The sequence below is a fragment of the Gymnogyps californianus genome, chromosome 2 (genome assembly GCF_018139145.2).
Source record: "Gymnogyps californianus isolate 813 chromosome 2, ASM1813914v2, whole genome shotgun sequence".
In the NCBI taxonomy this organism is placed as follows: Eukaryota; Metazoa; Chordata; class Aves; order Accipitriformes; family Cathartidae; genus Gymnogyps; species Gymnogyps californianus.
Genome location: NC_059472.1, coordinates 107,721,212 through 107,736,149, shown reverse-complemented (window position 1 = coordinate 107,736,149; position 14,938 = coordinate 107,721,212). Strand labels below are relative to the sequence as shown.

At 35.1% G+C, this 14,938-nt stretch overlaps 1 protein-coding gene across 1 annotated transcript in view; it reads left to right on the top strand.

Moving 5' to 3' along the window:
* Positions 1-14,938, top strand: part of CNTNAP2 (contactin associated protein 2) — a 1,235,323-nt gene that overhangs the window by 560,084 nt on the left and 660,301 nt on the right. Inside the window, exons 5-6 of the mRNA XM_050890726.1 lie at positions 10,614-10,817; positions 13,109-13,293. Of these exons, the coding sequence (XP_050746683.1) occupies positions 10,614-10,817; positions 13,109-13,293 (389 nt within the window). The remainder of the gene's footprint in view (positions 1-10,613; positions 10,818-13,108; positions 13,294-14,938) is intronic.

Below are 14,938 nucleotides of genomic sequence, written 5' to 3'. Positions count from 1 at the left end.
TAATTTGGAAATATGACAATGAAACTGAACTGTCTTATAAATGCACGAAGTTGTTCCACTATCATTTATGCTAAAGGATTTGCCTCTATTAACTCATTATTTTTAATTGAAATGCGGTAGCTGAAAATAGCATATGCTCCTTCTTACTGTCTCGTTTCCTAAAATAGTGATTTTAGGAAATTTCTAGTGCAGCAAGATGGAATTAGCAGCGTCAGACTGACAGTCGGAAGAAAGAAGGAAAGACTATACATCCATTAAAAATGGCCTTTAATGACACACATTTGTGTGCCTTAGATAATAGTGAGGCTACTCACTAGAATGAATGTGAATGTTCCCTGCCCAAGACTCAGACTCGGTCTTGCATTCCTTGCTCTATAGGGTCAACTGCAGAAGTTCGAATGACAATAGTGAGATTTTTACTGTATGAGACTTAATTGAGTACAGCAGCTTGAAACTGTACCTGCTGCATATTCCTTAATCAGTGTGTATGCAGCTCCCTTCGAAAGTTCAATTTAAAGATGAGCTCCGTGGTTGGAAGAAGTAAAGAATATGTATTTGAGAGCAATTATGTGAATAAAGGGTATAGAATATGAGCCAGAAAGAAGAATTTGGCCTTAAGTAATGAGTATTCTTAGAGCGTCCAGACATTAAAAGACATGTGGAAAGATTATATACCATCAGATGATTGAATTGGGTGGCATCAGCTCAAAAAGAAATTAGAAAGAGGAATTCTAAATCAGTATTTTGTAGGTCAACTGTGCGACTTCCTGTTTTCATTGAGCTGTAAACATTAAAATGAGGGCTCCAGCTAGTCATCTGTTTCCGTAATGTTTTAATAGACTGTCTTGTCCTTTTTGTAACTCATTTATTAACCGAGTAAATTGAGTGTAAATGTTGTGTGACGTGATACACCTTCCTTCTTCGCTGTAGTTTTTTTAATTAAGTAATGAGCGAGTGCTGCAGTTTAATAAGGATTGAGACCTGTTTTGGCCATTTACTATGTGAGAGTCAGAATTGTCCTTTTTTATTGACCTGGAGCTCTTGTGATTTACTTTTTTAATAAACAGTGAAAACGTTAGTAGAGGCTAGCTATTTTCAAGTAAATTAAGTTCTTTACTGTACCTGGTTTCAGAGTTTAATTATACACTTTAATGTTCCCATTGAGATGCAATATCAAATGATGGATTTCTCAATGAAGGATAGAACTAAATGTATTTACGGTTGCGAGGAACGCTTCTGACTTGTAAATCAGCATGATAAAATACAAAGAGCTGAGTTTCTTTAGAATATTTCAATTATACATATATTTTTTACCAGATCTATTTGGAAGTACCATAGCTAGAGAATAATAAATCATAGAGAACATTTTGCTGCTTCTAGTGCATAGTTGTAAGATGCCTGAACTTTAACTTTTACAATCATAAATGACCCTTGTAATGCTACACATATGAAAACTTTCTAAAGGATAAAAACTCATGTATTAAACTGCTTCTGTTTTGTCCATTTGGTGAATACTATTGTACTATGACCTGGAAAATTATCAACTAAAACATGATTGTTACAGCCAGAAACACATGAGGAGATTTTGGTAAAAGGGAATGATTTTATGACCGACTACCTCTCACTTTATCAGTGATAAATACAGACGATGTTCATGCCACTATAACTTTGAGATGATGAAGACTACACAGTTTAATTTGCACCTTATAGTTCAAAGATAGTTAAAAATACCCAGGTCTTCAATCTCAGGATTCAGCAGGTTTGAACTTTAACTCTTTGAATAAAATTATTTTAAAGAGAAATAAGTGTGCATCAACAGTAAGATCAATTACATTCTTAGGACAAAATACTGATGTTAAAAAGCCTTGTTTATAAAATATCACTACAATATACAGGTAAGCTCAGAGATTTTCTGAGTGGAAAAAAATGAAAAACTCATTGTTTAAGCAATTAAATAATTGGAATTTGTCAGAGGAACACATTGCTATGGAAGTTGTATTTTTTGTGGTGTTCAATCTCCTATCTCCCATATGAATAGAGTTCTTCAGATAGACTGCATCTTATACCAGGCATCGTAACTGACTTTCTGGAGTCACAAACCAGAGCAGATTGTGGAAGGAATAGTTTTTATCTGAGCTGAAGATTATCTTGAATTGCAGTCTTACCTCAATTCTCTCTGGTAGTGTTAGTAGTCCACTAGAGGAGCATAGAATTCAGTATAGTCTAATTTGTAAACTGTGGTTAAGATGTGTAAGCTTAAAGGGGAATTGCAAAGTATATTACAAACATGTTCATTGCCTCATTTATCCCATTTATAGTATAAGCATAGCATATTTAAAAATGTTCCCATTTGGGTTTTAAATGAAGTTGTCTTTTCGAAAGCTGAAGAATTAATGAAAGAAAATTTACTTGAAAATCTTGTGTCACATTAGATCTGGCAGAAAAAGGATCATCAACCATAGTGCTAAGTGCTTGAAAAATCATCCTAGTTATACACACCCTTAAGACAATAATTTAGTGGCATAGTCTGAGTTCCTAAGTCTTACTTTCCTTCAGATGTTTTAGTGTTTTCTTCTGTGTATGCTGTAACTAATGCCTTGCCAGACCTCCAGATTTTCCCCGAGAACCTGCTTTAATCTTACATGATACAAACCAGAAGTTAGGTGTAACTCTGCAGAGCGCTGCACTGGTGTATACACTCATCACAAAATGATTTTCTTAAGCAACAAGTAGCTTGTGTAACAAGTAGTTTAATAGCTATACAAAGTAGAGAAAGAACCCGATTGTCCTACTGAAAAAAATGCGGGGTGGGGACGGGACGGACACTTTTAGATGGTCATTAGATTGTATTTCTTTATATTGTTTTCCTTCCTTTTTATTTTTCTTCTACTGCTTATTCATTTCACTTGTTGCATTTGTTTCTTATTAGACATTAAATTATCCCAGACAAAGAACCACACGTTTACAGACATCTGCACAACAGCTAGCAAAATGAGTAATAGTATACCGGCGTTATAATAACAACACTGATAATAATAATAGGAAAAAAATGCCTGTGCTTTGAAATTCAGAGAAAACTTGAAAAGTACCGAGTGCTGTTGGCATATCTTCAGTGGATATTGCACTCAGAACTTGGCAAAGTATTCTCACCACCTTATGGAATACTTCCTCACAGATTTATTTTCAGAGTTTCTGGCAGGTATATAAAATATAAGAATAAAGTTTGTGCCTGTTACCCAAGAATTGAGTTAAAAATACACCTTGACAAAACATTCTTTGCTACTTTGATACTGCATTGCCATATATACATTATATCTAATGTAAAGAAAAGCAAGAAAAAAATTCCAAACCTCATAGCAAATATATTTTTTCTTTTTCAAGCATTGACATCACTTAGGGTTGGAATCATTGACAGATAACAACAGGATTCAGATTCAGTGCAGCGGAAGCTAAGCAGGCAACAGAAACTTAAAATTGATTTTCCTTCACCTTATGCTTCTAGAATACGAAGAAGTATACATTATTGTATATGTAAAATACATCTGTATCTGTATTAGGTTTTGGGCAGATACATTGCCTTTTGAAAAGAGAGTAAGGCAGTGTCAGTTTTGCTGCAGCAGATTTCAAGCCACTGAGTTGCCCATGTCCTTACGGCTGGACTGTAGTGCCTGAAGGCAATGTTCAAACACGGTACCTTTGGGTTTCTGCCTCACTGTAAGAAAACATAAAAGAGGAGACAATCTTTTGACTGCTGTGCTGGGACATCGCTTACTCATTTTTCTGGTGCAATGAGCTGTAATGCATCTCTAACATGAGCTCAGCTAACTTAGTGCCACTGAGATTTGAGCTGCAAAGACTCCAGTGGCAAATTCAACATGCTGTCATGTTGACAGTATTTGGAACTACTGAAAAACTAGATTAGGGTCTTCTGAAGTAATTTCTGTGTATGTAATTTATCACCAGTAATAACAAAATGAGAGTTTGATTTTGGTATGATTTTGAGCCTTATCCCTTGCTTTGTTAGGAGAAAACCTCATTTTTGCTGTTAAAGTATGTAAATAATACACTGTTTATGTGCTTATATTTGTCATAATGGTATTTTAGTACCTGTGAGTAGTAGCTACAACAAATGAAACTACACATGTGGAATACTTTGGCCCAGCCAGAGATGCTTTGATGCATGTCTGATATTTTCAGCGGATAAATGCTCAGTGCATGGTTAATGCTATTTATTACTATAGTATTAGTACATCAGACATAAGGCTCACATTATGGGGAAAGAAAAGAATGCTACAAGTGAAGATCTTTTCCCTAAAAAATCTAAACAGAAGATTTAAGCAAATGAAATAGATAATGGAGGAGGGATAATGGAGTGAGAAAAATTCACCTAAGGTCGCTGTGGATCAATAGTACAGAACTTTTGTATTTTTAATCCCAGTGAAATATTCTGTACAGGCTTTGTAGAGTCGATCATTCAGAGATCAGTAGCTATTTAAAAATAGGTGTACATGTTAAATTTGCAATTAAAAATGTTGATTTTGTTTGCTGTACGGTAAGCATTTTTCTGGAAAGTACTTTGCTGGTCTGCTTTGTTCTGATCAGTGTTATTTTACCGTGTCTGATAGCAGGGATTTTTTAGTAATTCTAGGCAGTACCTTGATCAAAGTAGCTAAGCAGCTGTGCGGAAGTCTCGGTATTGAGTCTTTGTGAATAAGTATTTCTTCATCCTTCAGATGCTGACATTGAGGATAGTTATATTTCTCTCATCAGAAAGGGAGGAAATAGAGAAGTTCTGGAGCTTGAATCTGATTTGAAGTTGTTTCTTTATAATTAATTAATAAATTATTTTGGAGCACCAAATAGAATATCTTTATACAGATTTGATTCCCTGGTCAATTTTACCATATCCTGCATGTGGCCAAAAGTACAGGACAAATGCACACACCGGAAGACCTGTGACTGGTGACTTATTTTCCTTTGAGATTTGGGAATGCGATCACATTTGTCACCCAATTTCCTGTCAATATTTTTAAGGTTTTCTGACTTTGTTGTTTTTTAGAGGAAAATTGCATGCGGTGATGCCATTAACTAATGAAATGGTTTTAATGTGGCATCTCAGACATATACTGGGATAAGGCCTAACACATCTTCCTAGCCAGCTGAAATTGGTGTTATATTTTTAAGATGTCAACAGTGTTATCCAGTCCATCCGTATCATAGGAAATCCAATAGGGGAGAAATCAAATTGAAAGTAATCAGAACTGTACTTCCTATTTAAATGTAATTTTAAAACAAAAATATTGTCAGTTTCTTCCCCATCTTTCTTCATTTTCTCCTCTTTCTCCCTCTCTCCCTCTTTTTTTTGCACTTTATCTTTTTTTAATTTTTTTTTTTCCCCATTGCAGAAATAGCCTCTGAGAACAGTTAGACTTTACTGAATGCAGGTGAACATACTGTATGTGATGGCTTAGGTCTCTTTCCTACTAATGCTGGTAGTTGAGTGGCTAAGGATGAGAAAAATTATATATTTACACTGCAATTATAGGAATTATATGGTTTACTGTCTAAGTACCATTCCGCATCATGGTAATTATCATTATATTAAGTAGCTGAGTGTCATCATAGAAGGAACACAAGTCATTACCACAGTTCTACATATGATAACTCTTAAACATAATTGCTATGTAATCTTTAGGTGATTGAATTATCTTGCAGACCCATGTGCATGCTGCCAGCACAGCTATGCATAAAAAAAGCGGCTTAATCAAAGATTACTGCTGTTTCTTTTTTTAATTGAATAATTTTCAAAACATGGCAATACAGGGCCAGGTTTTGGAAAAATAGGCTACTTTTACTCAGCTTTGTTAAAGTGTGTGATATGCATTTGCTTCAATGAATGATGTGAAGAACACGTATGCATAACTGCAACAGTTGCATAGGTACAAAAGGGATACTTGCCTTTTCATGGGCAATATGTTGTGAATCCACAAATGCACAGAAGTCAAGTCATTGTCCTGATCAGCTCTGGATCAGATGCCTGACTGTTAAGGTAACTTTTGCAGATGTTACAAAGTGGTACCAGCTGGCCTTAGAGGAAAGATTATATCCCCCATATAGGGGTTCCTAGAACCATGAGAAAGCAAATTTAACAAATGTTAACAGAAGAGAATCTCTGACATTGTATAAGGAATCATATTTTTTATGATGTATATTTGTTATGAAAGTTGCTTAAGCTGTAATGTCCATCAATTTTCTTTCATTTGTAGCATTTGTTCAAGGCAGTTGTGTGTAGATTCGAAAGAGTATAATCTGTATAGCAAATTTGCTTTACATAGAAGTATGATTTTTGTGATAAAAGTGACTTTCATGTAGATATTTTTTCTATAAATGGATTTCATGCTTTTCTAAAAGTTCTTTTCTAAAGGTACATACAAAAATCTCAAGAAGGCATTTCTTGGATCTCTCGGCAGCTTGTAAGGCAAGCAAAAACAACAGGTTGATACAATCTCTGTTACAATATTTTTCTAACCATTTTCTTTGTGTCTTCAAAACAAATTCCAGAAGTAATGTATTTACTTGAGTTGTGAGCGTATACAAGATAACCCCACCTCTGAAATCTTGTACTGTTTCTTCTGAATACAGACTCAGAATGTGAACCAGGGTGACCTCATTTCTGAGAGCAGCATCTGCATCTGTGCCTGAGAAAATGTGTCCTCCTTGCATGCTGATAACTTTTTAATGGATTTCTTGCACCACAAATACAACATGCCATTCTGATATTTAATTTTGAGCTGATTCACATTCCTGGAATTTGTCATTCAGAAGAACCAGATCAGGCTGAGAGGTTTAGTTGCACTTAGAGCTTAATAAGTATTTATTATTGGAATGTGTATTGTGAGGTGTGTTTTATAAAGAAAGGTGGTATTTCTAATATATATTGCTGCATTCTGATATAGATGAGATATATATTATACACTAATAAATATGGGATATTGCAGTCAATTTGTAATGCTCATGTTTTATGTACTGAATAAAATTTCGTCGCCATTTAGTTAGCATAAACAATAAGGGGTCAAAGTTTATCATTTTATCAAAAATCTTTGCAGGTTTAGTAAGATTTGGGGGTAGGTTCAAGTTATATGGTTGTAATCTGTTTCATTGCATAGTTCAACTGCTAACAACAAATCTGACACCTTTGGGTCTGAGTGTCTTGGTTTATTGTCTAATCAGAAGCAGAGATGAACAGAGACTGCATGATTATTGTGCAAATAACATCTCTCTCTTCCTGCCTCTCTTCTTTCTAATGGCAAGAAGAGTCTAGAACTGGTGCTTCCAGTTATGTGATGCAAGTAATGGCAGGAATGGAAGGTATACATGGCACAGATTATTTCTAGCCTGGTAATTAAGGATGAGAGAATCCTATGGAAGACTCAGCATATGGTTCTATATAATTTGAAGAAGTGATTGGAACTAAAAATTCAGAAATTTAAAATTCTTCCCTTTTACCTCCTTTCCACAGACATGGTAATGGGTCAATGTGATCCATGAAAAAGTCCATGCATGAAAAAAAAAATATAGATCTTGGCCATTGGAAAGGGCCTTCAAATCTTTCAGTGACTATTACCCATCTGTTTGATGACAGTCAGCTGCTACCGATTCAAATATGTTAAAAAAACTAGTGTGAAACAGAAGTGCATTGCATAAGCCTGTTAATCTTTTAGAAAGGGGAGGGACAACGTCTTATAGAGACATGAGGAAACTTGCATTATAGAATCTGCATCTTCAATCTTCTAGATCTCTTTGACTCCCACAAGAAGAATTTTGTGGACTTTTTGGCAGGTGTGAGTAGAGAAAGAAAGTTTATTTCTATGACTTTTTACTGATCTAACTTGAAAAGGTAAGCAGAGTGATTAGACTTACTTTCCAGGTTTAACACAGCTTTTTTTGACATGCTTAGTGCTCCTTCCATTAATACTAGTGGCCTTTGTATCTGAGCCAATGTGTGAGTATGAGTGAGTACAAGATAGCATGTCTTACATTTTGATCTCGGGTAGACTCTGAAATACATACACTTGATGCTGGTTTGCAGAAGACATTACTTATCTTTAAAACTCTGCTTAAAAAGCAGCAGCACTGTGAAGGTAAAATCACAAGCTCTGATGATCCATGCTGCGCCGAGATCCATAATTTTATCTTTAGTATAAATTACGTGGACGTGTAGGTCAACAACTGTCCACTGTTATGCTTCCTTCGTATCAGTCTTAGGAACTGTAAACATAGTTTTTGCAAGGTAGCAAAGTTCTTAACTTCTGCAATTTGTAATAATCCCTAGAGAGTCAACAGTTTGTGTCAAATGAGGATAATGACCATATTGTGATTATACATACAGATTTATTAAAGATGTACAGAGGACAAATGGTTATATCAACCAGAAACAGATATCACATACTTCATCAGCATGCAGAGAATCATTGTGTGAGCAAAAAAAATGACCTGGAAGTAGTAGAGAACTATTTATTATACTAGTGATCTGTGGGGAAAATCCTGAATGATGGAAGCATAATGTGTTGGTCTTTATATTTGAAAACTTGCTATGCTCAGTGATGTAAGGATGTATGAATAGGCATTTAATCAACATGACTGCAAGCCTCAGTCTCAATTGGGTGTGTTTTAGTTAATGAATACAAGATGGGTTGTGGATTTTTTGACTGAACAATGAAACAGAAATCATTTATGAAATATTTGTTGTGTTTTTACATACTTTTCTCTAGAAAATAAATGCTAAACATCATGAAGCTTGATTGAATGCTCTTCTTTGACACTCAAATAGCTCTTATATCACTGTGAAAAGTATTTCTGGAAATTACAGAATGTGAAAAAACAACCTGTACAGATGCTATACATAAGCAGTTCTTTGATAGCAATTGAGAACACAACAGTAGTAAAAATTGACACAGCAGACCATTTTGGTGGTTCCTAAATTCTCAAGACAGGGATAGATGTACATGTTTGTTTAGGCTCTTCTCTGAATCAGGGTCTAAAATATTATTTCAGAGATTAGTTGAAAGTAAGCATTTTTTAAATGTGTTTGACATATGTTGTAAGAAAAATGTTTGACATATGTTGTAAGAACAAAGGCAACAGGTTTTAGCATAATCAGTTAAAGCAGACCATATAAATTCGAATTGAAATATATGCAGTTATTTAGGCATAGCGTAAAAAGTGTTTTAATGGAGTTTTAAAAGATTCTTCTGTGTTAATTACACAACAGGAGTAGGTTTTGCTTCTGTGTTTGAGGGGATGTGAAAGATTTAAATTACTTCCCACCATAATAGCAAAAACAAGTTAAGAATTTTAAAAAGTTGCAAGCAGTCACCAAAGAGCAGCCCACAGAAGTAGGCAAAAATCAGATGTGGTTGAAGAATATATGATAAAATGCCATCCTTCATTTCATTCAGAGCATGAAATGACTTGTATGAATATGGTATGCCAATGAAAAGTATGAATGTTTTTGAAGAATATGGGTGGGAAATGCTTTTTTCTTTTAAAAAAGGAACATTTTTTTATTAATTCCTTTTTAAAAATTTTGCTTAGTGTCTATTTAAATTGTCGGTTGTGAATAGTGAGGATTAAATACTTTTACAAATAGTAGCTAAGGCACTGGTGATTGATCATAGGTTAAGCAGTTTACAAAGGGGATTTCTTAAACAAATCCGTATAAATTTTTAGAGATCAGTATCTGTTTACAATCTTTTACCGAGCTCTGCTTAAAAGACAACATTCAGTACCCAGCGGAAGTACATCTGTTGAATGGAATCAAGTTCTGTGGCTATTTTTACTGTGGATCTAGGCTCCTGAAAATTGTGGAAAATTGTGACTCATTCTTTAGAGTAGAGATTAAGTCATGAAAATAAGACAACATGAAATTTTGTAGTGTCATTATGCAACATTTATATGAATATTGGATAGACTTTAAATAATAATGTTTACATCCCTCAATTTTCTTCCCAAATTTTGAATAAAACCAAACTTGGAACAAAAATTAGCCCAAATGACAGAAGTCTTTTTTTCTTCTCAAAATTAGTTAAGGTCACAACTTACCCAAGATTTCCATATAAAACTGAATTAGACAAGGCTTATGCCTATGGTTTACCTACAGTTTGAGGAATCTTTTAAAATTGCTAGGCAATTTATTTGGGCTCATGTTTTACTGTTTACAGTCCTCACAGATACCCATACTGGATTTTAGAGAGGTATTGAATGAATTATTAATGACTGCTCAGAAGTTTGTCTTTCATTTTCAACTGTAATTAGGAAAGTGTGCATGACAGCAACTATATTTGAGAGAAACCAAAAGATATTGAGTACAGTTGTAGTATTTGTCCCCCTGCATCTGCTTTTTTTATATCTTATGGATTAAATTTAAGTCCTGCCTGGTTCCTACTTTTTATAGTATTAAATCGTGCTCAAGAAAGAATGTATTTACAATGCATATCACACTTGCACGTTTTTTATTCTGTTCAGGTACAATCTACACATGGCATGTCTGTTTTTCCAGTGGCCACAGAAAAATATAATCGCTCATCAACAATGTTATTTGCTTTTTCTTTTAGGGGCTGATGTTATCAATTTTGATGGCCATGTAGTGTTACCATACAGATTCAGGAACAAGAAAATGAAAACACTGAAAGATGTCATCTCTCTGAAATTTAAGACCTCTGAAAGCGAAGGTATAATCTTCCACGGAGAAGGACAGCAAGGAGACTATATCACCTTGGAACTGAAGAAAGCCAAACTTGTTCTAAATTTAAATTTAGGTATATTTTGATTGTTTAGTTTTGTGTAGTTTTTAACTCTCATACAAAAATTTTAGATCAAATATTACATCATTTTTCCCCCAGTAATATGGTAAGCCACATCATTTAATCAGATAATTTGGTGAAAATATTGTTCATTCCATTTCCATATGGTTTTTTTCTATTCCATTCCTTCCTTTTTACTCTGTGTGAGATACCATGAAAATAAGATCATACAGAAACACAGGATCAGCAATATATTGTCATTAGAAACTTGCCTTGCTAGAATTATATTTGGCCTCAGCTGTGACTTTGAATGAGAGAAGGACACTGTCATCAGTGCTAGAGGACTAAAAGTCACCCTTAGGAACCTTGCAGCAAAAAAGGTATCAATCTGGGAAGCTACAGGCCACATGAAGTTGAGGTTCAGCAGCCTTCCTAGAATCTGAGAAGTAGGACTAGGAAAGGAAAGAAGACGTATCAGTTTATCAGGCAATCTTATGATGGAATCCTGTATATGTTACTCTAGTTCCAGCCTCCTTTTTCCCTCCCAGTGAAAGACTACAGTGTCATGAGTGACCAGATTTATAAAGTACATTTATTATGAAAAAAAACACATTTATCTGGTTTCAGGTATTTTTTTTTCCCTTCAAACAAAAGAGTTTCAGAAAAAGATTTCATGTAACTTTCCTTAGTTCTCTTACAGACATGTGAAGAGTAAATTATTCTGTTCATTATTTACACTGAATAGTAATTATTTCCAGTAGCATTTTCTCCTGCTCTTTTTCTACAGATCAATGTGAGCAGATGAGGAGGAGGAAAGCACATCTTCCTATAGCAGTTATCTATTTTTAACAATTTTAATTGCAATACTAACCCGTTCATTTCCAATTTCTCCATATTCTTCAGTTCAGTCTGTCTTTATAAGGTATTAGAACTTCCATATATGTGCTTGATGGGGATGTTCTTAAATCACTAGGCTGATAAATGGGAATAGGCCCTGTGACACACACTCACTTAATAAACAGAAGTAATGGTTTATGGTGTTATTCTTCCTCTGCCTGAGAGTATTGTCTTTGCACCAGAGTCAGTGGAAAAGGATGTTCATTCTGCACGGTGAAATCCAGTGACTTAGTTTCAAACATTGTGGCGGGGGGAGGATGGGGAGACGGGGGTGGATTTAGGTTTGACTTTGCACTGGATTTGACTTTCCATTGAAGAAACTGAGGCTCATGGACATGCATGGACTTTTTTTTTTTTTTTTTTTTTTTTTGACCAACAGCTGTTGAAGGATCAGTGGCCTTCAGCAAAAAGGCAGTATGGTCATTTGTAGGGGAGTAATGTCTTAAGCCATGGAAGTGTGATTTCCCAGAATGTGTTATCAACATGCACAAACCTTAATGTCTGAGTTGCAGGCGTGCTTGATGGTAAGAAATTCTCAGCTCCAGAAATGCTTTAGGCCCTCATGTATTCAGAACATGGAAGACTGCACTGAGTTATTGGGCAGCGCAGCAATTTTTTAAACTTACTGCTGAATTAGTCATTTGCTGCTTCAATTGAGATCCATGCTATCAACCTTTGCTGGCTTAGCTATGTCAGTCAGATTGCAATGAGATGTGACTAGCATAGCTGCACTGGCAAAAGCCCCTGGAAAACACAACAGAGAATTGCAAAACTGTACTCTTGCTAGTAGTTTGACTTCCAGAATACGAAGGTTGCTGCAGGAGGAAAGACCGAAATAAGCTATGTTAGCAGAAGACATTTTTTGCTGCTGTTAGCTCAGGCTGCATTGAGCCTTTTCCTATGCACTTGCTGGTATAGCTATACTGGCAGAGCCTACAAAGTGTAGAACTCAGACTGAAAAGGCTTTTTGTTACTGAAGTCTGTTATCAGGCACCATGTCTTCCTCAACAGTCATAAATCAGTACAGTTCCAGGGAAGCTCAGGACCTGGCCCAAAGATGACAGCTTCTCATTTCTGTAGTGTAGGGATGAAAACACAGACAACTCCTAGTTGAAAACAACTTTGTAACTGAAAATTGATATTGCTTCTCTGGTTCGCCTCCAAATAACTACTATTACGAATAACTATTTATACAGTTCACTGATCAGATACTTGCTGTATTTGGTCTGGCTATTTGTATTTATGGCAGCAGCTCTCCACTAGGCAGATCTTAGCTTCATAGCGGACTGAGTTCCTCCAACTTATTGTGTGTCTGGTATGACGCAGGTGAAATATTGACAGAGCAAGAGGAAAATGTTTACCTAACTGGTATGAGGTGAGAATTGCTATTGTTTCTATTCTCATCTTAGGCAGCAACCAACTTGGCTCTATTTATGGCCACACATCCGTGATGACAGGCAGCCTCTTGGATGATCACCACTGGCACTCCATCGTCATAGAGCGTCATGGGAGAAACATCAATCTCACCCTGGACAGACACATGCAGCACTTCAGAACCAATGGAGAATTTGATTACCTGGACCTGGATTATGAGGTAGACAGTGAAACTTGTTTGTTTTCATTCAAATTGACTTTATAAAGATAAGTCCAATAAGAAGAGAAAAAAAAAACTAATATAATTTAAGATGTTTTGGTACTTTTTTTGTACTTTGTTTTAATTATTTTTTCCTTTGCATTTTGTGAAATTTTCTTTCCAACACTGTTCTCTCTTAAGTGTAAATTAAGTTTCTCTTCATTAGTCTACCAGATCCCATCTGGTGTAAGAGTCATCTCAGCCTTTTGTTTTAAAATGGGAGATCTATGTTATTCAGCAAGCTAAGCATACACTACTTTTAAAATCTCTTCAAGCAGCTGCTGTAAGCAGGAAGTAGATTTTAAAAAGTATCATACAATCTGTTATTCCATTCAGGTGATAATTTTGCACTTGAATCAGAAAGCCTCATTCTGTGGTGACAATTAGTATTTATTTTTAGCAAAGCAAGCAGATTAGAACCTTTTTACTAATATGGATCTTGATCTTTCTTGTCTTAGGTAAGTAGGTACTTCCTTGGATTTTCACAAATATGCCATGAATAACTTCTTTTTATAAAGAAGCAATAAAGAGTTAGGAAAGTTTTAAGAAAACATTTGTGTAATCAGTCAGGTTAATGCACACAAGTGTTGGTAGTAATTAAACGTGGATTTGTTTGATTACACTCTGGTTTCTGCTATTATGAACTTGTTCAGTTCCCCTAAATTTTTATATGAACTTCAGCACATTGGTTATTACAAACTTAGTATAATGATTTTCTTGCACTCTGTACTGTTTCTAATGAGAATTAATGTGGTTGGCTGAGCCAAATATATGTGTTTCCATCTTTGCAACTTTTTAAGCAGTGAGAGGGAATCAAAATGATGTAATGCAGAAAAGTTTGAATTAACTTGTGTATTGATATTTTTACAAACAATCTTTTGGTCAAGAACATGATATAAATGTTTGAAAAAACTACTTATGATTGTAAATGTTGCCAAATCAAATATTTACTTATATTCCAACAAATCTTTATGAATGCCTTCTTTGGTAGCAGTTATAATGAGAAAATAATGAGCAAATTTGCCTGTACCTCTATTACTCATCGAGCACTGAAGATCTGAATTGAGCTACTGAAAACTCACATAAATGGATTTTATTAAAGATTTTCAAGTGAGTCAACTACAGAAAAAGTTAGGGTGAATGCCATAAGCCAGGGTTGGGCAATTCACGTATATATATGTATATAAAAACATATATATATGTAGCATGTTTACATAATAAATATATGGCATACAATAAATTTACCCCTAGTAAGAGCAGAATCCAGGAGATTCACCTTCCTCTCTTCTCTGACATTAGAGACCTCACCGGCAGTTCTCAAAGATACATTTCAGTCTCCATGTACATGGATCCCCTTGTGCTTAATGGAACTTATTCGAGTGTGTGTGGATACGTGTTTCTGTGATTCACATAAATACAAGAGCCTTAACCTCTTGTCCTTCCTTTCTTCTCAGTTACCTCACTGGTTTTGGAGTTACTCATCACAGACTAAGTTTAAATGTGTTGCCCTTGTGATAAATTAATCACAGTGGATAAACCTGAAAGAATCAAAAATATTTTTATAGTTTTTAGGTTAATCTCTTTCAGAAAAGTTAAGTAAGTACAA